Source organism: Oryctolagus cuniculus, chromosome 7 (assembly GCF_964237555.1).
Source record: "Oryctolagus cuniculus chromosome 7, mOryCun1.1, whole genome shotgun sequence".
Lineage (NCBI taxonomy): Eukaryota > Metazoa > Chordata > Mammalia > Lagomorpha > Leporidae > Oryctolagus > Oryctolagus cuniculus.
The window spans coordinates 145,799,885-145,826,352 of record NC_091438.1 but is presented as its reverse complement, the minus strand read 5'-3'; the positions used below and the strand labels follow the sequence as shown (position 1 = coordinate 145,826,352).

At 62.4% G+C, this 26,468-nt stretch overlaps 1 protein-coding gene across 1 annotated transcript; it reads left to right on the top strand.

The window, feature by feature from the left end:
• The first annotated feature begins 2,140 nt into the window (after positions 1-2,140).
• On the top strand, positions 2,141-25,168 carry LDLRAP1 (low density lipoprotein receptor adaptor protein 1). Its single transcript, XM_002715969.5, has 9 exons — positions 2,141-2,326; positions 11,911-12,053; positions 12,676-12,788; positions 14,408-14,522; positions 18,816-18,888; positions 19,185-19,268; positions 20,418-20,548; positions 21,956-21,990; positions 23,653-25,168. Exons 1-9 carry the CDS (start codon positions 2,239-2,241, stop codon positions 23,795-23,797), a joined length of 927 nt encoding a protein of 308 aa, XP_002716015.2. The 5' UTR covers positions 2,141-2,238; the 3' UTR covers positions 23,798-25,168.
• Positions 25,169-26,468: the final 1,300 nt, after the last annotated feature.

Below are 26,468 nucleotides of genomic sequence, written 5' to 3'. Positions count from 1 at the left end.
ATATTCTAGTTGAGAAGAGAGGGAACAGGTAGCAGAACACTTGCGATGCTACGTGTTCAGGACTGTGAGAGACCACAGGAAGAAACCTACTCCACAGGTGGCAGTCAGGGAAGACTTCCTGGAGGACACAACTTGAAAGGAAGGCTCTCAAGAGCAGGACGCGGCCTTCCCAACCCCGTCTTTCAATCCTTAGGGACAGCTCTGTGGGTCAGGCATTGTTGGCCCTTTTACAGATGAGGCTCCGAAAGGCGTGTACACACCCACAGGACGGATGGCTGTGTGCGCTCCTGGCAGTGTACTGGACCTGCGGCCCAGGGGCTCGAGTCTGATCTCAGCCCCTGGGCCCTGGAGGCCTCATAGGGGCTGGCCCAGGGCTCTCGTCTACACAGGCGGTGCACCACCGGCCGCAGTGTCTACACAGGCGGTCCACCGCCGGCCGCAGTGTCTACACGGGCGCTCTATCACTGGCTCCCAGTGTCTGGGAGGAACGAAGGACAGAATGGCTGACAAAGTGCTTCAGCTACACAGAGAAGAGAGGGAGCCCTACAGGGAGGCCAGCCCCGCCCCCTCCCTGCAGAGGCAGGCCCGCAGGCCTCTATGTCCAGCCTCGTCACACGGGCAGAAGCTGGCCCTGCTGAGGCTCTGCCACCTGGAATAAACCAGGCTCTGGCTTGGGTACATCAGCTTCATGGAAAAATGGAACTAAAAGGCAAGTTTATGTTGGTGCAAAAACATTTCGGAACCCATGCATAGTTTCTGTCTTAACACGCACCCCCTGCAAACTTACCGCAGACTCCTCTCTGCGGGGATTTCTCAATGTTTGGCATCAAAATAAACTTCGCTGCTAATCCCATTTTCCGTGAACTTTTGGAAGGACGCACACGTGGGCTGGCTCTTTGCTTCCCTCGGGCTCAGCATGATGGGAAGGCCTAGACTCTGCAGGTGCGTGAAGAACCCCAGAGCCCAGACTGTGCGGGAGGAGCCTCCTAGAAGGGCATTAGGGTCCCAGAGAGATCACAGCTGGATTCTGGTTTTTAATTATTTATTTGAAAGGCAGAGTTAGAGAGAAAGATAGAGAAAGAAAGATCACTCTTCTGTCTGCTGGTTCACTCCCCAAATGGCTGCAACAGCCGGAGCTGGGCCGATCCAAAGCCAGGAGCCTGGAGCTTCTTCCAGGTCTCCCACGAGGGTGCAGGGGCTCAAGCACTTGGCCCATCTTCCACTGCTTTTCCCAGGCCATAGCAGGGAGCTAGATCAGAGGTGGAGCAGCTGGGACTCGAGCCAGTTGCCCACACGGGATGTCGGCACCAGGCGGAGGCTTTACTCCCTATACCACAGCTCCGGCCACATCACAGCTGGACCCGGGTGGGCATTTTCTGAAGGGTCCCACGTGGGAGAACCAGATGAAGTTCCGGGTTTTGGCCTGGCTTTGACCTGGCCCAGTCCTGGCAGCTGTGGCCACTTCAGGAGTGAACCATCGGATAGAAGATCTCTGCCTCTTAGTCTCTCTTCCCTTAAAATAAATATTTAAATTTCAAATACTTAAAGAACAAGACCCAGGCGGGGGGAAGCATCAGCAACTCAGGGTCAAGGGCCACGGTCTCCTCCCAAACACCTCAGTGGGCAGCGCCAGAGGCTGCCCGGTCCCCGAGGCTACCAGGAGGGGCCAGGGAGCCGTGGCGCTGGGCGGTCAGCTCAAGTGCAGAGCTGGTCTCACCAAGGGCAGGCTTTTATTTCTACTGCTGCCCAGTGTCCTGCAAGGTTCGGCCTGCACTCCTGCGGCCCCTCCTACCCCCTCCACTGCTGTGACCCTCAATCTTCCCATCTCTACAATGGCCTGGCTCTCTAGGAACCAGAGGTGCGTGTGTGGCGGGGAGGGGGAGGGTTTGACAAGGTCTCTCGGATTCCCAGGTCCCTACTGGGTGGGGACGGCGGCGGGGAGCCCGGAAAGAGCCGGCGCCTTTGTCGGGCAGCCTGGGGGAGCACCGTCCTCGGGACCATGAGCAGGGGCGGGGCGGGGCGGGGCGCGCGGGGCGGGCGGGCGCGGGGGCGTGTCCGGGGCGTGCCCTGCGGCCTTCGCCCCGCCCCCGGACGTAGCCGCGAGCCGGCGCGGGAGGGGAGGGGAGGGGCGGGGAGGAGCGCGCAGCCCGCCGCCGCCTGGCCGGGCGCAAAGTTTTCCTGGCGGAGTTTTGGCGGCGGCGGCGGCGGCGGCGGCGGCGGCGGTGGCCGGAACGGGCCATGGACGCGCTCAAGTCCGCGGGGCGGGCACTGATCCGGAGCCCCAGCCTGGCCAAGCAGAGCTGGGGGGGCGGCGGCCGGCATCGCAGTGAGTGTGTGCGCGCTGGCCGGGCCGGGCCGGGCCGGGCCGAGGCGCTGGCCTCCCGCGGGAGCCCGGAGTTCGGCCAAGTCGGGGCAGAGGCGGGGCCTGACCCGCGCTCGCGGCCCGGAGCGGCCCTTGCCCGGCGTGCAGGGCTCGGGGGTCGCCCGGGTCACGCCGCTCCCTACCTGTGCAGCCGGGGTGGGGGCAGGATTGGGGAGGGGGCCGAGGGCGGGGTCCCTAGGTGCAGCGAGGGGTGGTCTTGCAAGTCCGGAGGACAGAGCTGTGCGACCCCCCCACCCCGCGCGCGCACCTCCCCACCTCGCCGCTCGGGGCAGCCAGGTGGCGGCGGGAGCTCGGCGGCGGTGCCCGGGCTGGGGAAGGTGTCGCCCCCTCGAACGCCGCCGGCCCCGCCTCCCGGCCGCCCAGGTGTGAGCCTGAGGAGGTGGCAGGTACCCACCTGTTGGCAGCGGGAGGGTCCCGGTGGCGAGACCCGCGGCGGCCTGCCCTCGCACCTCCCCTCCTCCCAGGTCCCCGGGCGCCCCTTCTCCCCGCGCGGCTGGGAGGAGCCTCACCTGGCCCCGTCTCAGGTTCCGCTCGGGAAACTCATCACCTGGCGCCTTCCGCGGCGGCCCGGGAAACCGAGCCCAGGCCGCTTCTCCTTCGCGGGGTCAGTCGCACGGGCCCTTGTGGCTGGGGTGCAGCCGAGCCCCGCACTCCTGGCGGTGCCGCCCACCTGGGGCCGCCGCCCTCACCCCACCTGGAAGCAGCTCCGGGGCTGTGTGCGCCCTGCCCTCCATTCCCGCGGGGCCTCCGGGGGCTCCGCCCTCGCTGGTCCCGGGCGCGCCAGCGTGTCTGGGCCTGGGAGCCCGCCCTGCCCGCCTCTTGCCCCCTCTGCGGTGGCAGCTGCGCCGGCCTCCTAGCCCAGACTGGCCTTGGGAGCGGCTGGTGCCTGCTGCGGAGGGTGGGGTCACCGACCCGCTGGGGCCGCAGGCCAGGGATGTGCCATCTCCCACACTTACTCCCAAAATAGCCCTTTTAAAAAAAATGCGTGGGATTTGACCAGGACTGCTGGGAATGCCCGGCTGTTGCAGGGTGGCAGAACCCCGCCGGGACGTCCAGGGGTGTAGGGGAGATGGTGGGTGCCACAGCCCCCGGGAGGGAGGCCCAGGAGTGCCTTCACTCTGGGGAAGGGGAAGAGGCAGCCATGGGGTGCTGGGAGGGTTTCTGTTGCCTGTCCAACCCTTGAGCAAGTCCCTGCCCTCTCTGACCCCTGCCTTCCTCATCTGCAAAGTGGACACAGCTCCCGGGCTGGCGGGGCTGGGAAGCAGAGCCCGGATAATCCCAGCTCTCCTGGCTGCTGTGTGGACTCTCCCACTCCCTCCTGGGGCGGTGTGGACCCTCACATGGTGGGAGCTGTGCTGGGGCAGGCCACAGCCGGGCTGCACCTCCAGGGAAAAGACGAGCAGAGTGGGTCTCCCTCCCCCAGGCCCCTGTGAGCCCAGGGCCAGAGTCCCAGCTGCCCTTCTTACGTCTCGTTTCCCTCACCTGCAGACTGGAAGGGAGGTGGTGCCTGCTTCCTGCCCACCGTGCCAGGTTGAGTGAGATGGCCTTTGGCGCATGGAGGAAGAGCTCAGCCAGTGGTCACCACGGTGACCGGTGACCACGGCCTCTGTCGCTGTCTGACCAGTGTTTTTGTTTGCGTGATTTCACATGCTCCTGTGGAGGGACCCGAGCAGGGGATTCAGAGACAGCGGAACGAGGCCCAGTAAAGTGAGCTTCCCAGAGGCGGAGCTGAGGCAGGGGTCTCAGCGGTGCCCCGGGGGACTGTCGCCCTGGCAGCAGCAGAAGGCAGCCCCTGAAGACAGCGGTGGCCACGACTGCCAGAGGGAAGCCGAGGGGGCACCTGTGCTGGGGTGCGGGCGCAGCCTTGCTCCGGGCTGTGAACCAGCCAGGTCTTGGCTATGGCCTCGGGTTTGAGTTTGGGGTAGACTTGACTCCTGCCGCCACCTGTGACCTGCTCCTCACCCTCAAGGTTCTCACCTAGGATTAGCGCGAATATTGTTTAATTCCTCCTGGTGGAGGAAGAAGCCCAGAGGTGGCTGCAGCTCGCCTGAGGTCACACAGCAAAGCCAGCGCCCCAGGCTTCCACCCTGGGCCCGAGGCCTCCTGGCTCCCTCTCCCACAAGGGCTTTTTCCCATCTCTCGGGGAACCGTAAATGTTTCACCTCACTCCCTATCCAAGGATTCTCCTTTCTTCCCAGTGCCCAGAAGGGTGGCTCACCTTGGTCCCTTAGTACCTTTCTTTCCAAAGGTTCCGGGGTCACTCTGACCCTCAGACCCCTTTGGGGGATGTGCCAACCTGTCAGAGAACTCAAAGAGAAGGGGTGAAAAATGGGGTTCAGGGGCCGCCACTGTGGTGCAGGAGGTCACTTCGCTGCTTGTGATGCCAGCATCCCGCTTCGGAGCACCTCGTTCAAGTCCCGGCCGCTCTGCTCCCAATCCAGCTCCCTGCTGTGCACCTGGGAAAGGAGTGGGTGAGGCCCAAGCCCCTGCCGTGCACATGGGAGACCCACTGAGTTCTTGGCTTCGACCTGGACCAGCCCCTGCTGTTGTGGCCTTCTGTGGAGTGAACCAGCAGATGGAAGATTGATCTCTCTCTCTCTCTCTCTCTCTCTCTCTCTCTCTCTGTCACTCTGCCATTCAAATAAATAAGTAAATCTTTAAAGAGGACATGGGAGGCTGGCGCCGCGGCTCACTAGGCTAATCCTCCGCCTTGCGGCGCCGGCACACCGGGTTCTAGTCCCGGTCGGGGCGCCGGATTCTGTCCTGGTTGCCCCTCTTCCAGGCCAGCCCTCTGCTGTGGCCAGGGAGTGCAGTGGAGGATGGCCCAGGTGCTTGGGCCCTGCACCCCATGGGAGACCAGGAGAAGCACCTGGCTCCTGGCTTCGGATCAGCATGGTGCACCGGCCGCAGCGCGCTGGCCGCGGCAGCCGTTGGAAGGTGAACCAACGGCAAAGGAAGACCTTTCTCTCTGTCTCTCTCTCTCATTGTCCACTCTGCCTGTAAAAAAAAAAAAAAAAAAAAGGACATGGGGTGCAGGTTCCAGCAAAGTTAGTTTATGTTAGTTTATGTTGGTAAGTGGGGGGAAGGATCTATTCATATTGATTTATAATATTTGTTGTAGGAGTATAAATAAGTATTTAAAGAGGTATTTGAGAGAGAGTGAACTCGCAGCCATTGGTTCATTCTCCAAATGCCCGTAATGGCTGGCACTGGGCCAGCTCAAAGCCAGGAATTGGGAACTTGATCCTGATTTCCCACGTGCGTGGCAGGAACCCAATCACTTGAGCCACTGTCGCTGCCTCCCAGGGTCTGCATTGACAAGAAGCCCGAGTCAGGAGCCCGGAATTGAACCCAGGTGCTCCTATGGTGGTTGTGGGCATCTAAGCTGCTATACTGAACGCCCGCCCCGTGTAAATATTCAACGCCCCCCAAACCGCTCCATTTGCTGAGCTCTGGGCAGGTGGGCACTGACTGCGGAGTCTGTGGGACTGAGTTGTGTTGCTTCTGATAATTTTTTTTTAGATTTATTTATTTGAAAGGGACGATTACAGGGGGAGGGGAGGGGAAGAGAGAGAGATGGTCCATTCACTCATTCACTCCCCAAATGGCTGCAACGGCTGGAGCTGGGCCGATCCGAAGCCAGGAGCCAGGAGTTTCTTCTGGATCTCCAATGTGGGTACAGGAACAAGCACTCGGGCCATCCTCCGCTGCTTTCCCAGGTGTATTCGCAAGGAGCTGGATTGGAAGTGGAGCAGCTGGGGCTCAAACCACTGCCCATATGGGATGCTGGCGCTGCAGGAGACAGCTTAACCAGCTACAAAGCCGGCCCCTCTTCTGATCAGCCTGGCGAAAGAGTCGACAAAGTGACAGGGATGCCAAGAGGTAGCAGGGCTGGTGATGGTGGCAATGCTACGACCCACTATAAAGCGGCTGAGGAACCTACGGGGACTGCTGCTTTAGATGGGGTGGGGTCTTTGTCGGGTTATTCTAGGGGTGGATGCAGATCTGAGTGCCAACCGTGTACTTGGGAAGAGGTCCTGGGAGCTGTCGTCAGGACAAGGAGAAAGGGGACTCGGGAGAGGGCACTGTGAAGCCTGTGGCCACTGCAGTGCTCTGGGAGGCCGGGTGGCCGTGCCCTGGGAGGGGCGGCTCCTGGCAGCAGTGGGTGCAGGATGCTGTGCCCGGCCATCTGAATTCCCCAGGCCATGCTGGCTGCCGCGTCTCCACAGCCAGAGACGCCCACAGGCAGCCTGGCGGTCAGTGGCACAGAGGACATGAGGGTGGCTGGGGCTGCTCAGTGAGCCTCTGGGGGAAGGACACTTGGGAGGCACAGGTGAATCTGTGGAGAGAAGGATCTGGGCAGAGCGAGCTGGCCAGAGGGGACAGCAGGTGCAGGGGACACTTAACCAGAGGCTGGAGCTCTGCCTCTGGCAGCTCTGGTAGGGAGGGACACCCACGTGGCCTCCAGGAGGCACAGGTCCCCCACTGCCCGCTGAGCGCCAGATGCTTCTTTTGGGCAGCCTCTCCTGGGGTGTTTGAGAGCAGAGCTCAGCCTGACCCCTGCCTTGGTGCAGGGTGTGGTGGGCTGCAGGAGTGGGGGTGGGACTCGTGTCCCCGTGCTGAGCCAGGAGCCATGACGCTGAGTTTGTCTGCTTGTGAAATGGGAATGCCGATGGAGCCTTGAGCCTTCTCCAGAAGCGCTGTAAGAGGGCGTGTGCACATTAAAAACAGCGTACCGGGCCCTTGGTAATGACCGGCACTCATGCTTGGGCGCAGGACAAGGCTGCAGGCCCACCCTGTGGGGCCTCGCTTCATCCTCGCAGCTGCCCCAAGAGGTGGACGCTGTTACGGTCCCTGTTTCTTTTTTAAGATTTATTTTGTTTATTTGAGAGGTAGAATGATGGAGGGAGGGAGAGACAGAGATCTTCAATCTGTTGATTCACACCCCAGATGGCTACAGCAGCCCCCCAGGGGCTCCCACATGGGTGCGGGGGCCAAAGTGCTTGGGCCCTCCTCCACTGCTTTCCCAGGTGCATTAGCGGGGACCTGGATCAGAAGTGGAGCAGCCGGAACTTGAACCAGCGCTCCCATATGGGGTGCTGGCCTTGTAAGAGGCAGCTTAACCTGCTGTAGCCCAGCGCTGGCCCCGGTCCCTATTTCAAAGGGAAGACACGGCTGACTGCCCCCGCTGGGCTCTGGACTCTGGGGCCCGTTTCTCCTGTGCAGCTTCCGAAACAGTCTCAACAGCTTTAACTTCTGGGATTTGCCAAGCACTTCCGCTCCCAGAGCCTCCGGCCAATGGTGCTTCTGGTGTCGGTCCTGTTTGTCAGCTAAGGAGGCAGCCGGCCCGTGGCCTGCTCCAGCAGGGTGGAGCTGAGGTCCCCCCCGCCACCCCGAGATGTTGTCGGCTTCTGAAGCCATTGCCCCTCCAGGCTGGAGGCAGCCGGAGCCAGGGCCCGGGCGGCGCTGATGTTCCGGGCACCATCCGCCGGGTCTGCGGGGGCAGCAGAAGGGACACGAGGCATCCTGCCCGGCCCTGGCTCCTGGTGGGAGGCCTTCACGGAAGAAGCAAGCGATTCCCTGCTGTCGGTCAGCCTGGACATATGGTCTGTCCCCGGCTAACGCCAGCAGCAGGTCATCTGTAAAAGTGCTAAGTGAAAATAGCGCAGTCATTCCCCCACCACAGGGCCAGAAATAACTGGGACTGAAATGGGGCTGCGGACGCGGGCCTGTATGTGCCTGGGCGGGGGGTGGGGGGAGCGCGTGGCCCCAGCCGGGCGGCTGCAGCGCTGCCCTGCGTCCTGTCCAGGTGGGGCAGGAAGCTCTGCGTGTACGTCTGGGCTGAAGGCCCCAGTGCTGGCTTCTGTAGGGAGAATGTGGCTCCAAGAGGCCCCGGGAAGGGGGGTGTCACGTGCCCAGACGTGCAGTACGGGGGACAGGGTTCCCTGGAAGAAAGGAGCATCCTGCTGGGCCGGGGGTGGGGGGAACCAGGTGACCGTGTGGAGATGGGGCAGGGAGGAGGAGGAGGAGACTGGCAGGGACCCCTTCTCCTCTGAGCCCTGGGGACAAATGCAAATGGCAGGTCGGTGAGGGTGGGCTGGTGGGCAATGAGGCTGCAAGAGAACTGGAGGCAGGCTTCCGCTCCAGAACGGTGCACAGGGTGAGGCTCTGGTGCTGCAGGTTAAGCCGCTGCCGTCAGCATGGGGTCAGGCCTCAGCTGCTCCACTTTGGATCCAGCTCCCTACTCATGCCCTGGGAACGTGGCTCTTGATGGTCCAAGCACTTGGGCCCCTGTCACTCACATAGGAGACCCAGATGAAGTTTTGAGCTCCTGGCTTTGTCCTGGCACAGCCCCATGGAAGGCTCAGGGAGTGCCTGCCACAGCCCCGCCCTTCGTGTGTTCTTTCATCTCATTATCCCACTTGTTATACCCAGGGCTCTCAGCCCTGTGAACTAGGGACTGTTGAAAGCCGGCTCGGGGGAGGTGATTTTTTTTTTTTTTTTTTTTTTTTTTTTTTTTTTTTTTTTTTTTTTTTGACAGGCAGAGTGGACAGTGAGAGAGAGAGACAGAGAGAGAAAGGTCTTCCTTTTGCCGCTGGTTCACCCTCCAATGGCCGCCGCTGCAGCCGGCGCACCGCGCTGATCCTGGCAGGAGCCAGGAGCCAGGTGCTTTTCCTGGTCTCCCATGGGGTGCAGGGCCCAAGCACCTGGGCCATCCTCCACTGCACTCCCTGGCCATAGCAGAGAGCTGGCCTGGAAGAGGGGCAACCGGGACAGAATCCGGCGCCCCAACCGGGACTAGAACCCGGTGTGCCGGCGCCGCAAGGTGGAGGATTAGCCTATTGAGCCACGGCGCCGGCTAAGGGGAGGTGATTAACTGACTCAGGATCACGCAGCCATGAGACAGCCCTGGGATGCCGGATCCAGGCCCTGGCTCCTAACCACTGGGCCACACTGCCTCGGAGAAGGCCTCCCGGGAGAGGCTGGAGGTGTGGGGCCCTGGTCACGTGCCAAGCAGAAGGGTGTTTTGCATAGAAGGAGCCACTGGAGCCTGGAGTGGAAGAGTGAGTGCCACCTCGCGAGGCTTGTTCTGCGTGGAGCTGCTGGGGGGGCGGGGACGCAGGCCCCGCGGGGAGTGCCAGTAACGGGCAGAGCTGGCGGTCAGGTCCTCAAGACTTGCCGCACGACCTAGCCCAGCTCCCGTCCTTTCTGATCTCCCTCGTAACCCCATCGTGAGGGGTTTGGGCAGAGGGTTTCTGAGGCTGGCAGGGGCTGACAGCATCCAGGGAGGGGGTAGGACAGAGGAGGGTCAGCCCAGGGCAGGAGGAAGTGCAGAAAAATGCCAGGCATCTTGGAGGTCAAGAGCACTGGGGACTGTTTTGACAGCAGAGAGATCACTAGTGACCTTGGAAGTTTTGGCCGTTTGGAATGGAGGCAGCGGAAGTGGCTTTGGAAGGGGGCCAGGAGAGGGCTGAGCAGGAGGAAATGGGAGAGGGGGGACGTGACAATGGGGGGAGGAAGGTTGTTTGCTATAGGGCAGGAATGGGTAATGAGATGAGCAAGGCCACCCCCCATCGATTGGTATCACCCGCAGGGGGCCTTGCGTTGAGAAGCAATCAGAGCTGCAATCGATTAACCATGTCTGCCAAGGGCACAGGCGACGGGCACGTCAGCACCTCTTGCCATCCCAGCTTAGATGAGTTTCAGAGTGAGAGTGCTGGTCTGCGTATCTTGGCCTGCAGGGAGAAAGGGAGGCACTAAGTGCACCTAATTCCAGGTGGGAATAGGAGTATCTCCTGCTCCAAGAACCTCTTCCTGGCCTTTGGCCAGAATTAAGCTATTGTGTGGTCTGATTGTCAAGACTTGAGCTTTAAAGCCCGGGTCCTTTGAGCCCGTCCCCTCATCTGTAGAATGGGAGTGACGGTGCCAGCTTGCAGGGTATCTGCGTGTGTCCGAGGTAATGGGCACAGCCATTGCGGTCGTTGCCGTGTACTGGGTGGACCCTGGGGATGTGTTGGGCTCGATTTCTTTGAGAGCACCAGGGTCTCCACCACCCAGCTCAGGACTGGGTGCACCTCAGGGACCTGCTGGTTCTTTGTGTAAATCCCGTGGGGCAGGCTTGTGGATGGGATAGAGGAGGGGGCCGCCTAGGGCCCTGGGGTCATCTCGTGTCCGGAAGAGGCCTCGGGCGGGGGCCGGAGGAGGGGCGGGGTTGTCCTTGGCCCCCCACTCAGCAATCCTGAGCAGCAGCTGCAAGCCAGGTTCTGAGGCCCAGCCGTCCGGCGGCGCACGCAGCTCTGAGCGGGTGGGGAGGGGGCGGGTGCAGCTGGCAGTTTCTGTCTGACCCCTCCTCCTCATGCACGCTCTCACTTCACTTGCGGAAGTGGGCTCAGAGAGGGACAGTCAAATCCAGAGACGTGCGTGTGTGTGTTGGGTTGTGCAGGCTGCCCCTGGCCGTGGTGGAGGGAGGCAGAGCCCCCCAGAGGCCTAGGGCTCTGGGACAGGAGCTGGGAGAAGCTGCAGGGGCTCCGACTGGGCATGGTACCCCTGAGTCCAGGTTTCCCTCCTGACAGTGCAGGAAGCCCAAGGCCCTGAGCCCTGTTCCTGTGGCTTGTCCATCAGAGCCAGGGACGAAGCCCCAGGAGGAGGCAGCAGCGTGGGCATCCATTCTTCCTGGGGATGGGGCCACTAGGGGCCCAGGGAGCGTCCTTCCGTGCTGCCTCCTTGCTCCTGGCTGAGTGACGGGTGCTGTGGGCCGTCTGGACCCCCGTGGGGACTGTGTCCCTCACACCCCTGCCGCCGTGGGTGGGGCAGGGCGGGGCTGACTCCTGCTCTCCCAGCCTGCCTGACTCTGGCAGCAGCAAAGGGTTCAAAGACCACCCCCAGCTGCCAAGTAGTCCGCCGTGTGCCACAGCCAAGGCCCATGGGTGGGTGTGGTCCCTCTCACAGGGGCCGGGAGCACAGCTGGGATTTGTATCACGTGGGTGGTGCCACTGGAAAGAGCCCCCCCCCCCCCCCCCCCCCGTGCAGATGGCCTGAGGCAATGGAGCTGGGGCCGTGACAGCCGCCCAGGTGACCTGTGTGGCCCTGGTCTTAGAACCTCCTCTCTCAGCCTGAGAAACAGGGCGAATGCCCACCTCCCAGATCACACTCCAGGTTCATCAAGGTTTGCCCGTGACCAGGGTCAGTGTTGAAGTTCAGAACTGGGGCACGTGGCACCGATTTGGGCTGTGAACTTGGGCCTCCTGGGCCCCAGCATCCGTCGGCTGGGATGGGGTGGGGGTTGGTTAAAAGTGCCTCCCGGGTCCCTGTGAGGGTGGATGGGAAGATTGTATGGGAAATTTCCTACCAAGGCACGTGGAATGTTCTGGAAAATGTTACGCCTTTATTAAAAGTCATAGTTATGGTGGGCGAGAGGACCCTGGCGCCCCTTGCTGGGTTCTCCTAGAAGGGCTGGCGAGAGCTGGGCTGGGGGGGGGGGGCATGCCCAGCAGGGCTGAGCGCCTGTCCTGTTGCATCCCGCCCAGAGCTGCCCGAGAACTGGACGGACACCCGGGAGACGCTGCTGGAAGGCATGCTGTTCAGCCTCAAGTACCTGGGCATGACGCTGGTGGAGCAGCCCAAGGGCGAGGAGCTGTCGGCCGCCGCCGTGAAGAGGATCGTGGCCACGGTGAGCCCCCAGGTCGGGTGGGATGGGAGCCACGAGCCCCGGCCAGCTGCTGCCCAGAGCCCTCGTCCCCAGCTTGTGACTCATGAAGCATGTCTGAGCCTGGTCCTGCCCTCCAGTCCCCGTGGGTCCAGTCTTGGGGGGGAGGGGCCAGCATCATCCACTCCAGCCACTATGGCCCCGTTCCCTTCCAGCCTCCCCTCCCCCGGCACAGGCTCCCTGCCTAAGCCCTGGTGACAGGTGGGGGGGGGGGGGTTGCTGTCACTCAGTTATTTTCCCAGTGGCCTGAGAGATTACGTAACCCCCCCTCCAGCTCCGAGAGACCAGATTGCCCTCTGCCTGGCCCTGGGTGAGGCATGGGTGGAGCAGAGTCCTGTGGGTTCACAGCCCTCTCAGCCCTGAGTCTGGGCCCCCTCCAGCGTGTGTCCCCAGGCAAGTCCCTGAGCCTCTGAGTCCATTTCCTGCTGCCTGCCTTGCTCAAGGTGCAGTGCTCGCAGGCGGTGGGCACTGCTCGGCACAGAGGGTGGTCTTCCTGCTGGCCTCCTGTGCTGAGACCCAGGAGGGCTGGGTGTGGCCACCAGGGTGGGCCCCAGGGGAGGCGCCTCTGACCCCTGTCTGCCCCAAGGCCAAGGCCAGCGGGAAGAAGCTGCAGAAAGTGACCCTCAAGGTGTCGCCTCGGGGCATCATCCTGACCGACAACCTCACCGACCAGCTCATCGAGAACGTGTCCATTTACAGGTACGCCCCCAACCCTAGGGACCACGCCGCTTCAGTTCCCGCAGCTGCTGGATGGGGCGGCGGGAGGCGCTGGGTCCGTAGCTCTCGGTCACCCTGCAGTCGCCGGGAGTGGCAGGTGGCTGAGGCTCGAGCCAGGCCTGCACACCCCGCCTGCCCCGCAGAGGCTGCTGAGTCAGGCTCGCAGCAGGGGGCTGCCGAGTCATGGCCTGCCTTCCGCCGTGAACGCGGCAGCTCAGCCCTGGACTTCTGGCTGGCTGCCTTCCCGGGGAGGCCTCAGGCGGAGCCTGGGCCGGGGATAGATGCCCTGTCTCGACAGTGGCTCCCTGGCCCCAGTCGGTGGGGCCTCAGGCTGCCCCCCACCTCCTCCCGCCTGGCTGGTTGTGGGGTTTCAGAACTGGAAGGGAGAACCCAGGTCCACTGTGCCTGTGGAGATGCTGAGGCTGAGGATGGCCTGAGGTGGTGTGGTGAGGAGGTGGCTGAGCTGGGCACCCACAGTGCTCGGGGGGGTCCAGCTCATGTCTTCCTCTTCCCCTCCTGACCCTGCACGCCTGCCTCTTGCCAGCATTCCCAGGCACGAGCTCTCTCGGATGAGAAGTGTGGCCCAGCCCCTGCCCACAAGGAGCTTCCGGTCAAGGAGGGGGTGAAGGGAGGTAGAGAAGAGTGGTTCCCACTCGCTGGGAGTGCTGCCGCTTTTCTGGGCCTTGAAGAGTAGCAAGATCTGGTTGATTGGTGCCAAGGACCCAGGAGTAGTTAGGCAGGAGGCTGGACCTGGCGCTCCTCCCTCTGCCCAGCCCCGGGTTAAGTGGGGCTGGTTCCTGTGATGGGAGAGGGGCCGGGCCTGCCCAGCTCCTGTCTCGCCTCTGAGCCGCCAGGGTGGTTGAGGCGGCATGCAGAGGGGACCGGTGTCCCGAGGGCTCAGGGTGCCCAGGCTGTGCACAGAGATTGGGTGGGCAGCGTGTTCCATGTAGAGGGGCTGTTGTGTCCCCTGACCCACACGTTCCCACCCTGACTCCCAGCTCCTCCACGCCTCCAGGGGGACTCGCTAACAATCCCAGGCACCCTGGCAGAGACGGCCCGGGTCTCCTCTGACCCCTGGGCAGGGGCGGCCAGGCGAAGGGCACGGGAGCACAGGGTGGGGTCCTGTGTGCGGCCAGTAGGCACAGACCCTCCCGGGGCAGCCTGGCTGGGCCTGTAGCCTCGAGTCCCACAGGGGAGCTCAGGCCCCAGCTCCGTCACCGGCTCTGTGTTCCTAGATCTTTAGCCTCCATTTCAGTGGGGATGATTATGGAACCCATCCCAGAGGGCAGAATTAGAAAGAGGCGATATCTAGAAAACCCATGGCACGCTGCCTGCTGGGTGCCCAGGGCTCAGCTGTTTGGGGATACAGCCCAGTGTGGGGGGAGGGGAAGAGGAGCACTGTCCTTCCTCCGGTCTAACCACTCCCACCACGTCCCTCCCACCTGGTCTGGGTCCCTCCCCAGGAGGCGGCCTGGGATTCTGGTCTAGAGACCAAGGCTGGCTCTCCGGAGGCCCGCCCTGGTGGAGGGGGCGTGGCAGCCTCTGGGGCACAGCGCATCCCAGGGGCCGGGCCAGCGTCATCCCTCCCGCTTCCCTTCCAGGATCTCCTACTGCACGGCCGACAAGGTGCACGACAAGGTGTTTGCCTACATCGTCCAGAGCCAGCACAGCGAGAACCTCGAGTGCCACGCCTTCCTCTGCACCAAGCGCAAAATGGTCAGTGTGAGGGCGGGGCTGGGGCGGGGCTGGGGCGGGGCTGGGCTGGGGCTGGGCTGGGGCTGGGCTCTGGCCTTGTCCTGGAAGCCTGGTCTGCAGGGCCCGTCCACTGGGAGAGGCGGAACCCAAAGGTGGCAGTCCCTTTTTAAAAAGGTGCCATCTCCAGGAACCCCAGGTAGATGCTGAGAACAGAGTTAGGGCCACGGTCAGGATGGGCAGTGGGTGGTGACTGGCCCCAGGCTGTCCTCGTTGTAGTGTGGGCTGTTATCTGGGGGTCGCCAGCATGGGCCCAGACAAGAGCCCCCGCCGGAGGCCAGGCCTGCTGGGCCAGAGCAGGGAGGGAGGTGGCCTTTGGGGTACCTGCTCCCAGCCCTTCACAGCCCCTGGCTCTCAGGTATTACCTCATTTTTTAAAAAAGATTTATTTATTTATTTGAAAATCAGAGTTATACAGAGAGAGAGAGAGAGAGAGAGAATCTTCCATCTGATGGTTCACTCCCCAGATGGCCACAATGGCCAGAGCTGCACCAGTCCGAAGCCAGGAGCCAGGAGCTTCTTCCAGGTCTCCCATGTGGGTGCAGGGGCCCAAGGACTTGGGCCATCTTCTACTGCTTTCCCAGGCCACAGCAGAGAGCTGGATCAGAAGTGGAGCAGCCGGGACTAGAATCAATGCCCCTATGGGATGCTGGCGCTTTAGGCCTGGGCGTTAACCCGCTGCGCCACAGCGCCGGCCCCAGGTATTATCTCATTTAATCCACACGGTGAGGCTGCAGGGTCAGCGCTGTTGCAGTCTGTGTTGAGTGTATTATTTTTAGGAGGAAATAAGCCTCCCAGGCGCCCAGTGTGGCAATGGGGACGCAGCTGGTGGGGCTGAGTGGGCCTTACACCCTCATTTCCTCCCCACCCTTCATGCCTGAGGGGCCCAGAGCTCTTTATCCGATTTCTAGTGACCCCGTGATCTGCATCACTGGTGGGAGGACCTTGCTGGTCCCTGGACATCTGACTTGAACTTGGGCACAGGAGCCAGAGCGGGTCCCCTTCACTGTTGAAGCTGTCATTTCTTTTTTCTTTTAAGATTTATTTATTTATTTGAAAGAGTTTCAGAAAGGCAGAGAGAGAGAGAGAGAGGTCTTCCATCTGCTGGTTCACTCTCCAAGATGGCCACAACGGACAAAGCTGAGCTTATCCAAAGCCAGGAGTTTCTTCCCTATCTCCCACATGGGTGCAGGGGCCCAAGGACTCGGGGCATCTTCCACTGCTTTCCCAGGCCATAGCAGGGAGCTGGATTGGAAGTGGAGCAGCCAGACTAGAACCAACGCCCATGTGGGATGCCGGCACTGCAGTCAGTATCTTTACCCACTACGCCACAGCGCCGGCCCCTGAAGCTTTCACTTCTCAGGCCCCTGAGCTCTGAGACGGTGCCCTGCACAGGGGCTGCTGGCCTCTGCTAGCTGCTGCTCATAGCTCTGCCTGTGGGGCACACTCGGCCATTGGCGTGGGATTCTCTGGGTGCTGCCGGAAATGACCACAGACTGGATGGCCTACAGCAGCACACGCAGGTCACAAGGTCCCTGGGTCTGTTTCTTCCGGAAGCTCTGGGGAGACTCATTCCTCCTTTCCACATCTCCCTGCCACCTCGGCCCCTCCCCCAAGGCCCCTCGCTTAGCCTTTGTCTCTGGACTCCGCCCCCCCCCCCATCTCCCTGTGGTGACATTAGCTTCCCAGGGTAAGGCAAGATGATCCCTGCCTGAGGTCCTTCCCTTACCAAGGCAGAGAGCCCTGCTGTGCAGGTGTCAGCTCAGCTTTGCACAGGTTGCACGGGTTAGGATGTGGCGACCCTGCCACAGGTGTCACGGGTGGGGCCGGGCCAGGGCCTGAATGCGCTGTGTGACCTGGGGTGAGAGCCTGCTCCCCTGGGGGCCGCTTCTGGTCTGCGGGAGGGCAGAGACCACCGGGCTTGCCCGAAGATGTTGGTTTCTTTTTCCTGCCTTGTTTCCTGCAGACATGGTGTCCCCGGCCACTCCCCAGGGTCCTGAGCCGCAGGGGCTCCTCCCGTGACAGCCTTGTCCCCGAACAGTGGCTCTAAGGAGGCCATACAGACTTAAAATACAAGCTCATCAGGTCCCCATTGTTCGTCTCTTCCTCCCTACAGACCCGAGTGAGCACAGGGCGGGGGTGGGGCCAGCCAGCTCATGTGCCCTGGCACTGCCAAGTGTGAGCCCTGGCTGTGAGGGGCATTTCTGGGGGCAGTGTCTTCCTCTGGGGTGGGTTGGGGGTCTGGGAGGAAGAGAAAGGAGATGGCTCAGCGGTTCAGAGGGAGGCCCGGCCTGGGCCAGAGACCTTTAGACAGGCTTGAGTGCAGGCAAGGCCAGGAGGGCCGCGCTGAGCGGGCGCCGGTTCCTTCCGGGCAGTAGGATTCCAGGTTTTCTCTGTGCTGCTCTCTGCAGGGGATGGCTCATCTTTTGCCCGGCACCCAAGGCCTTGGCTCGGCACAGGCCTTGGCGTGGCACGGGCCTTGGCCCAGTGCAGGCTGGCCCTATTTGGAAGCCGAGATTCTCAGGTTTGCTAGCAGTTTCCTGTAAGGTGAAATGGGTGCCTCGGGTCCTACGGCCACCTGCCAGCAGCGGCCTCCCAGAGGTGGGGCCGCCTGTCCTGGGCCGAGCCCTGTTCTGGGCACTGAGACCCGAGGACTCGGCCGAGGCAGGGGATGGGGGGCGTGTGCAGTCATGGGAAGGGCCATGCGGGGTGGAGGGGAGGAACTCGGGGTCAGCCCCACTCCAGACACAGGGCGGTTTCTAATCAGGCTTTGGAGAGAGGTCCAGCCGTAGTGCCAGTCTCCTGAGGCCACACCAGGAAGCAGGCCCAGCCCCTCCCAGGCCTGGGCTTGCGGCCACCTGCACGTATCAGCCTCTGGGATCATCTTTGGTTTAACTTACAGCTCGGGACACCAGGGCAAAGGGGAGGGGATGTATGCAAATGATGTGGCGGATTTATGCAAACACAGTGGGCGCCTGGGTCCCCAGGTTTCCTGTAGGCGGGGGTACGGGTGTTTCCATGTCCTGGCCACGTCAGTGACCAGCCCGCGCCTGGGTGCGGAGGGCCTGACTTGGGCTGGTAATTAGCCCGTATTTTTAGTTCATGGACGATTCTCAATGGTAACTGGGTCTATTAAACTTGATTCAGACGTGACAGCTCAAATTGTAAACAGCTGTGAAGAGCTTCGTACTTAATTACCATATTTAAGTTTTGCCATAAAGCGCCCGTACTTCCATCAAAAATGTAAATGACGGAGACATTCAAATGAGATTTTATACTTCGTGAAGTTTAATTGGCACAGATCAGTCAGCTTGTTTAGGGATCTTAAATTTTTTAGAAAAAGAATTTTCAGGGCAGTGGCCACAGACTCATTTCTCAATTAAGCTAAGTTGAGTGGGGGAGGGAGGGCTGCCGGCCGGGCCTGGGTGGGCCTGGGTGGGCCTAGGTGGGCCTGGGTGGGCCTGGGCCGGCTCCCTTGGAAGGATTGGGCGCTGTCTTCCCTGGGCTGGGCTTTCAGGAGGAAGCTCCAGGGCTCCCGCGCCCGGCAGCGGTGCTGGCTCATCCTGCCCTGGGATCGGGGAGACAGACAGCGCTGAGGTGAGAGCGAGCCGGGACAGGGCCTGGCCGGAGCGAGGCTCCCACAGGTCTGCCCTTGGCCAGCGCCTGCTCCTGGGGTGCTGGAGCATGCAGATGGCATGTTGGTTTTAGGGAGCACACGGACCTGCAAGCCAGAGGGAGGTGGGTAGGGCCGGAAGAGCCCAGTGCTGGTGACAGGGAATAAAGGGGTGGATAGGGGGTTCTCCAGGCCGTGGCCCCTCCCAGCAGGTGGGTCGGGGCGCTGGATGGTTTTGGGGGCCGACACTCCACTCGCCGACACCTGGCTCCCGTGGGGAAGTTGATAAGCCGCCTTCGCGCTTGCTGAGACCCAGTGTCGGCCCCTCTGATCCTGCACGGTCCAGGCCAGGGTCTGACCTTGCAGCCCTGGCTCTTTTGTTTTCCAACTCCACGGGCTAAGGTAGTGAATGAAGTCCTCAGGTAGTCAGGGAGGGCTTCTTGGAGGAAGCAAGCCTCCCCGTTCATCTGATGGAGGGTAGATGGAGGTGAAGGGAACTTCGGCCTAGCGGTGGTGGGGTGGGGTCCCTGCTGCCTCCGCCAGGGGGTGGCGTTGGTGCTCGGGGCCCTGCCTGGGGTGGAACCCGCGGGAGCAGCTGTGCGGGAGTTCAGACGTGCCCCTCCCCGCCCCTCTTCCTGTCGGCAGGCGCAGGCTGTCACCCTCACCGTCGCCCAGGCCTTCAGAGTCGCCTTCGAGTTTTGGCAGGTGTCCAAGGAAGGTGAGTGTTTCCCAGGGACTGGGCGGGGTGGGGTCGGGGACAGGTAGAGGCCCCAAGTCAGGCCTGGTCTGGCTCCCAGCACTGTGCCCGGCCCGGCCTGGCGCGAGAGTCTGCCCTCGGCCCTTCCCCCGAGTGTGTGTCCCCCGCTGGAGAGCGGCGGCAGCTGTGGCCCAGCCCAGGCTGGGGAGGCTCATGGCTTCTGCCTGGCCGGGTGCTGATGCTGGCCTCTGACAGTGAGTGCTGGGGACAGAGTGCCGGGGCCCGAGGCTCCCACGTGCTGTGCGTTGGTCCCACAGAGAAAGAGAAGAGGGAGAAAGCCAGCCAGGAGGGCGGGGACGCCGTGGGGACCCGCCGTGACAGCGCCCCGTCGCTGAAGAACCGTGAGTCCAGGGTTGGGGCGGGCGGGCTCTGGCTCAGCTGCAGGACCAGGAGAGAGCCCAGGGCACACTTGGGGTTTTTGTTTTTGTTTTGTTGTCAGGTAAATAATATACATTCACTGTAGATAAATTAGAAAACATGGACACGGGCGGAAAGTCCTCATTTGGGTGTGTGTTCTTCCAGCTGCCGCCCTGTGCAAACAGATAAATATGGCCGCCCCCAGCGTCCCTGGGGGGTCGGCTCCAGGACCCCCGCAGACTGGCGGCCCGGAGAAGGCTCAGGCCCTGGTATGGATGGGTGGTGTGGGCAGTGTGTGTGGTGTGCGCGCCGAGCCCGCCCATGCCCCCTCCGCACTGCAACGTCTCTAGTGGCTTCTGACACGTGATACTGCGGTGTCAGGGAACGAGGACGGGGACGAAAGCCAGCATGGCCCCAGTGCAGGTGCAGGGGCGCCCCCAGCATCTCTGACCGAGGCTGGCTGAATCCGCGGATGCGCAGCCCACGGTTACGGGGAGCCAGTGTGTCTGCGTCCATCACCACACGCCACATCTTACTGGTGTGCTTGCTTGATAAACCTTTTTAAGATTTTTTTTTTTTTTTGAAAGGCAGAATGACAGAGGGAGAGACAGAGGTATTCTATCTGCTGGCCACTCCCCAAATGTCTGTAACAACCAGGGTTGAAGCCAGGAGCCTAGAACTCCGTCCAGGTCGCCCAGGGTGGATGACGGGGTCCCAAGCACTTGGGCCGTCCTCCACTGCCTCTCCAAGTGCACCAGCAGGGAACTGGATTGGAAGCAGAGCAGCCAGGCTCTAACTGGTGCTCCGGTATGGGATGCTGGCGCTACAGGTGGCGGTTCCCCCTGGGCCCCAACACACCGACCCCTGTCTTGACAAACTTAAAAGTTGTTGTGAACAGAAGAGCTTCCGTTTAAACACATGGGGGGACAGGTTCTGGGCCCACAGTCCAGGTGCTGGCTGGGAAGGGGCCAGGGTGAGATCACTGTGGGCTGTGGGTGCTGGGCCTGGGAAGGCCACGTCTCAGTGGGGAGTCAGGACCAGGACAGCCCAGGGGGCTCCAGGACACAGTGGGGGATGGGCTGAAGAAAAGAGGCTCCTTGCCAGCTGACACCCTAAACCGGACCCTGTCGTAGAGGTCGCCACCGGGAACCTGCTGGACTTGGAAGAGATGGCCAAGGCCCCACTGTCCACGGTCAGCGCCAACACCACTAATATGGATGAGGCACCACGGTCCCAAGCCTTGGGCAGCAGCAATGTTGTCTGGGTGAGTGGCCGTATGGCTGGGGACCCCCACAGGGTCCTGGGGGCCTGGGTCGGATTCCTGGACAAGCCTAAGGCTGCTCAGGTCCAGTCCCTGGTGCTGTGACCACCGGCCCCAGCCTAGCAGCACCCAGGCCCAGGGAGGAGGGCGAACAATGTCCCCGTTGAGCCCGAGGCTGCGTCCCCGGCAGCCCTGGCTCCCAGCACAGCTGTCTCCTCACAATGCCCGGCCTCTGGGCCACCCCGGGCCCAGCCAAAGGCTCCCTTGTTCCTGGTGCGGTGGAGTTTGCGCCTGGCACCCCTCCCCCCCAGCCAACTGAGCGAGGAGCCAGGACATGGGCTCCCGGCACTCACTGTGACTCAGGCCGAGCCCTGACCCCTCGGCCTCAGCTTTTTCCTGTTCTCAGGGAGGGCAGTGACCTCTGTGCACAGTCTCTTGGAGGAACCTGAATGGTTTGGTTCTGTTCTGTTTTTAAAATTTGTTTATTTACTTGAAAGGCATAGTTGCAGAGGGAGAGAGAGATCTTCCATCCGCTGGTTTGTTCTCCAAATGGCCACAATGGTCAGATCTGATCCAAGCCAAAGCCAGGAGCCTGAAACTCTATCTGGGTCTCCCACGTGGGTTCAGGGGCCAAGCACCTGGGCCACCTTCCGCTGCTTTCCCGGGTGCATTAGCAGGGAGCTGGATCAGAAGTGGAGCAGCCGGGACAGGAACTGGCGCCCACGTCGGGTACCAGTGCTACAGGCAGAGGTGGCTTTCACATTAACTGCTGTGCTGCAGTGCTGGCCCCTGCTTTCTAATTTTAATTTTTCACTTGGTTGTTACTTCAGACTGTGGTACAAAAACAGTGCTTCACACAGATCCTGGAGCTTTCAAGTCTCCCCTAGCCGCAGGGCGGTGGTCAGCCCCGGATGCGAGCTCCCACGGCGGCTCGTCCTGTCTCTGGGGGGACCGAGGCTGTACAGTCCCATCCGCTGGGACCCTGTGGCCGCTGAACAACTGTGGAGGAGCCCCTTGCCCGCCCTCCCCGCTCTTCCTCCTGGCCGTGAGCTTTGTGCCGTGCTGTATCCCGGGACCCCTCCCTCGTGAGCGTCGGGGAGAGCAGGCGAGCCGCCTCCCGCAGCCGCCTGCTTTTGGAGTCTGAAAGACCCCTTCATGCTCCCCATGGGAACGCTGTCTCCAAGAGGAGCCGGGCCGGGCCCCCGGCCCTGGGGCAGGCAGCCAGTGGCAGAGCTGGGGATTGAAACCCGGGGCCCACCAGCTCTGGCTGCCCCTCGGGCTCAGCTGCTGGCGGCAACAGCCGGGCAGGTTCCCTCCAAGCGCCTCCTTGTGCTGGGGCTGGGGCAGGCCCTGCTCTGAGCGCCACCTCCCCTCTCCGGAATCCTCACCTGTGGCTTTGTTCCCCCCAAGGAACTGGACGATGGCCTGGACGAAGCGTTCTCAAGGTAACGTCCGCTGGGTCCCTCGCGCTGCCCGGGGGCCCTGGCCTCCGCACGCTGGGGCCCTTTCTTCCTGGGACCCTTTGCTGCGGCTGAGAACTTGAGCCGCTCGAATCCTCCAGCGCCTGGCACCACTGGGGCCCTCCGCTCAGCTGCCTCCTGGGGAAGGGTGGGTAGGCCCAGCTTCTAGAAGGCTCCTGCGGTTGAGCCAAGACGACCCTGGTGGCTGCCCTGCCGCGATGAGCTGAGCTCCCCTCTTCCCACACTTGGTGTCGCCCTTGAACCTTGGCTTTTTTGCAGGCTTTGCGCCCTGCAGGGGATGAGCAGGGGCAGGCGGTGCTTCCTGAGGCCCCGGAAGGAGGCTGGTGACATTTCCCCATTGTCCCGTGCCCCTCCCTGTGGCCATGGCTGCCTGCCACCAAGGAGAGGCCCAGGCAGCTCAGGGTGGAAGCCCAGCGTCCTGGGCAGCTGGTCTCCCTTTTCCCCTTGGGGCCCTCGGCAGTGCCCCCCCCACCCCCCGCCGCCCCCTGCAACCTCTGCCCTCTCATTCAGGACTTTGCTTGGGGTTGGAACCAATGATTGTGGACCTTCTGGGGGAGCAGAGCTAGGTGCTTTGCCCTTTGCCTTCTCCCTCCCTCCTCTGCCTGCCCCCACCCCCACCCCTAAGCCTGGTGGAAACCCCTTGGTCTAGCTCGGGACCCCTCGATGGAGGCACAGATAACCTTCTCCCGCCTCCCCTGCCTTCCTGGCTGACCACAACCTCCTGGTTTGGAGAAAACCTTGGTGTTTGTTTTTTCCGGATTATTCATGTACCATGTGCCCTTTATTAGCGATCTCAAAACCCAGCAAAGCATTCAGCAGGCGCTGACGCCACCCAGACCGTGGGCTCAGGTCAGCCAACGCTGTGCGTGTGCGGTGCCGGGCGCTGGCCCTCTGGCTGCTCAGACTCGGAACCCGGCAGCCCCGGCCCTTCCGATGACCGACAGCCTCCAGGGCGTGGGCATGGGATCTCCTTTTGCACATGTGTGTCCCTTTTAAGATTCATTTTGTAATTTAAAAAATGTATTTTCTTTCTTTTTTTTTTTTTTTATTTGAAAGGCAGAGAGCTCTTTTATCTGGTGGTTCACTGCCCAAATGCCCACAACAGCCGGTGCTGGGCCGGACCAAAGCCACGAGCCTGGAGCTCTACGTGGGTCTCCCATGTGGGTAGCAGGAACCCAACTACCTGAGCCGTCACCTGCTGCCTCCCTCCCACCTGCACATCAGCAGGAAGCTGGATCTGAAGCAGAGTGGCCAGGACTTAAAGGCCAGGCACTCAGATACGGGATGCAGGCATCCCAAGCAGTGACTTAACCCCTGCCCCAAGCGCCCGCCCCTCAGATTTGTGCTTTAAAAAGCACAGTGCTGTATGTGGTCGCGGCCTGCCCTCCCGCGCTCTGCCAGCCCAGGCCTCTGCTCTTTCCCGGGCCTTCCCTGATGCAGTCCTGGCACAGTGAGGGTGCACTGGCCACTCATGGGCGTCGTCGGACCCTCGGGGAGTCTCTCTGTCCCTTGGCATCTGGGACTTAGTCCCGCGGCCCTGTGTCCTGCCGCTTTCCCACGCATGCCCGCTGGTGGCCGGGCCAGCCCGCCGCCCAGGCTCCTGGCTCACACGGCTCTGCCTTCCAGGCTGGCCCAGTCGCGCACCAACCCTCAGCTGCTGGACACGGGCCTGACAGCGCAGGACATCCACTACGCCCAGTGCCTGTCACCTGTCGACTGGGACAAGCCTGAGAGCAGTGGCCCCGAGCAGGAAGACCTCTTCAGCTTCTGAGGGCCCGAGGCCCTACCACGTGACGGACCAAAGCCTCCCGCGGCAGGGGAGCCGGCTCCGGCCGGCGGCTCCCACAGCCTGCAGATCAAAGCTGCAGCCAGCCAAATCGGGGAAAGAGCAGGTTGTTTTTTTTTTTTTTTAACCTGCTCTTTCTCTAAGAACTGAGAGATGCCTTGAATATTTATTCAGTGACTCGCAGCCGCTGCTGGCCTTGGGTGGGGCCCGGACCGGCCTCCTGCACCCTCTGCCTGCCCAGGCCGCTCCGGTTCAGGAGCTCAGGACGGCGACCAAAGCATTTCTCATCCCCTCTCTCTCTGTGAAGACGCGGATTTCCATGGCGGTTGGATTCCCATCATCCTCTGGGCCCAGGGGGACCACCCCCCGCCCCCACCGCCTCCACTGAGGACTGAGGCCCCCGCTCGCCTCCCTCAGAGACAGAGGGGCAGCCCCTAACCAAAGCCCAGCACTTTAAAGCCCGCACAGCCCCAGGCTGCCTTCTTCCTGCCCAGCTCCAGGAGAAGGGGCTCCTCACTGCCGTGGCCTCTGTGTCTCCGTGTCCCTCCCTGGGGCAGCTGTGAAGCCCAACACCCAGCCTCATGCAGAGACTTCCTGCCCATTTCACAGATGAGGAAGCCGAGGCTGTGTGCGTGGAAGAGGTCGGGGGGAGAGCCAAGAGCCGATGCCAGCGCTGCTCTTCCCGCCTCCGCCGCCTTCCCCCCACCCTTAGCTTTGTTGTCCTCCGAGGAACCAAAAAACCCCAGCTATTTTCTGACCAAAACGTGTTTCATAACACACCATCTGGTGCCTTTCCACTCGGAACTGGCAGGAGCCTCGGCGCCCCGCAAGCGGTCTCGCTGCCGACTGCAGCGCTGGGGGGTCTGCTTCAGAGAGCAGGACAAAACCGGCCCCCAGAGGCGCCTGGCTGTGCCCTGTCCCAGCGCCGTGGCCGCGGAACCCCTCCACCGGGCCTCCCCTCTGACCGCAGCCGTGCGTGGGGCGCCTCCCAGCGGCCTGGCTGGTGGGAGCAGGTGCCAGCAGCCCCAGGGAAACACTGTGTCTATTTAGAGGCCGTGAATCAGAACGCACTGGGGGGGGGGGGGGGGCGGGGGCAGGGCCGACTTCTGGGCGCGCCCCAGCTTCTCAGACCCGGCTCCCACGTGGCCTTCCCGGGATCCGGCTCTGCGTGTGCCGGAAGGCAGCAGGGCTCAGTGGGACCCAGGCCGTCCTGGGCCCGAGGGGGCCCCGGGGCCTGAGAAATGCGGCGACCTTCCGCCCCGTGTCTGCGGGCGCATCTCCGGCTTTACTTTGTCATGCTATAAAGGAAGTCCTAACGAGGACAAAACCAAATAATAAATGTTCTTTGGAAGCGCAGGCGGTCTGTGACGGGGACGGGCAGGTGGGAGGGAGGCCAGCATCCCGTGGCTCCCGCCCTTGGCTGACACAGGAGCTGCAGTGACCCAGGCCTGGCGGGGCCGCGAGCTCTGACGCGGCACCTGCTCCGAGGCCCAGCAGGCCCGCCCTGCGGGTGGCTGTGTGTGGGATGAGGTCATTCCTGGCCGCGTCAGCCAGCCGGCTGTCAGCCTCCCTGAAGAAGCCTCGGAAAGCCGAGGTCTGGGGGCCCCGGGTGGACAGTTTCCATCGCGTCCCGGAGTCGATCCATGACGTTTATCCTGCTGACCTTGTGCAGAACATGGACCCCTGCCTTGTGGCCGCAGTGTGATGGGGGAGGCCCGAAGCCCAGCTGTGGTTCTGCCACTGGATCGGTCGCATCTTTCTTTGGGCCTCAGTTTCCTCACCGCGAGCAGGGTGTAGCGGTTTCCCCACTCGGGCGGTTCAAAGGCCTCTCGCCCGGACCAAGCACAGCCGGTGACAGCGGTGTTGGCTGAGCCCTGCCTGTGCGCCGGGCGGTGTCGAGCCTGGATCAGGCGAGCTCCCTGGCCTCCCCAGGGCACCAAGGCTCATGGGGGAAGGCAGACCCGCTTCAAGTCCCAGTCTGGTGCCCTGAGCTGCTGTCCCTGCCTCCCAGGAGCCCTGGCTGGGGTCAGGCTGCTCTCTCCAGCTCCCCTCCGCTGCCGCTGCCACCAGCCAGGGAGTCCCCAGGCTGTGGGGGTCTCCTCGGAACACCCCTCTCCCTTTCCAAGCCGTATTTAGTGTCCGGAGCCCAGGCAGCGCCCCCTGACGTCAGCCATTGGGACGTCTCTCTGAATCCGGAGCAGGTAACGGAAGGGCTAAGAAATTCCCCACTGGTCTGCAAAGGCACCCGGCAAGTGCAGCTTTCCGTTTGAATCTGGGTGTCCGGGTCCCCAGCACAGAGCCGCCTTTCCGCTGTGTCATGACCTCCTCACGACCTTCAGCTTCACGGACATAGGACACACATCGGGGTCTCGCCTCCCACCAGGAGATTCCGTCCCAGTTCGTTCTCTCCGGGGCTTTCCTGTAACAGCCTGGAGAGCGAGCTGGGTGGTGCTGGCCTGGGGCTGCCTCCTCCCCCGCCTCCCTGCAGAGCAGAACCTGGGCCTGTTTGTTTACTAGGCAGTGACCCTCGGCCCCTGGCCTTCAGGTCCAGCATGGTGACACTCGTCCTCACAGCCGTGCCACACGCTGGGTGGTCCCTGCCCTGATTTCCAGATGGGGCAGCCGAGGGTCAGGGGAGGAATGAGGTGACCGGAGT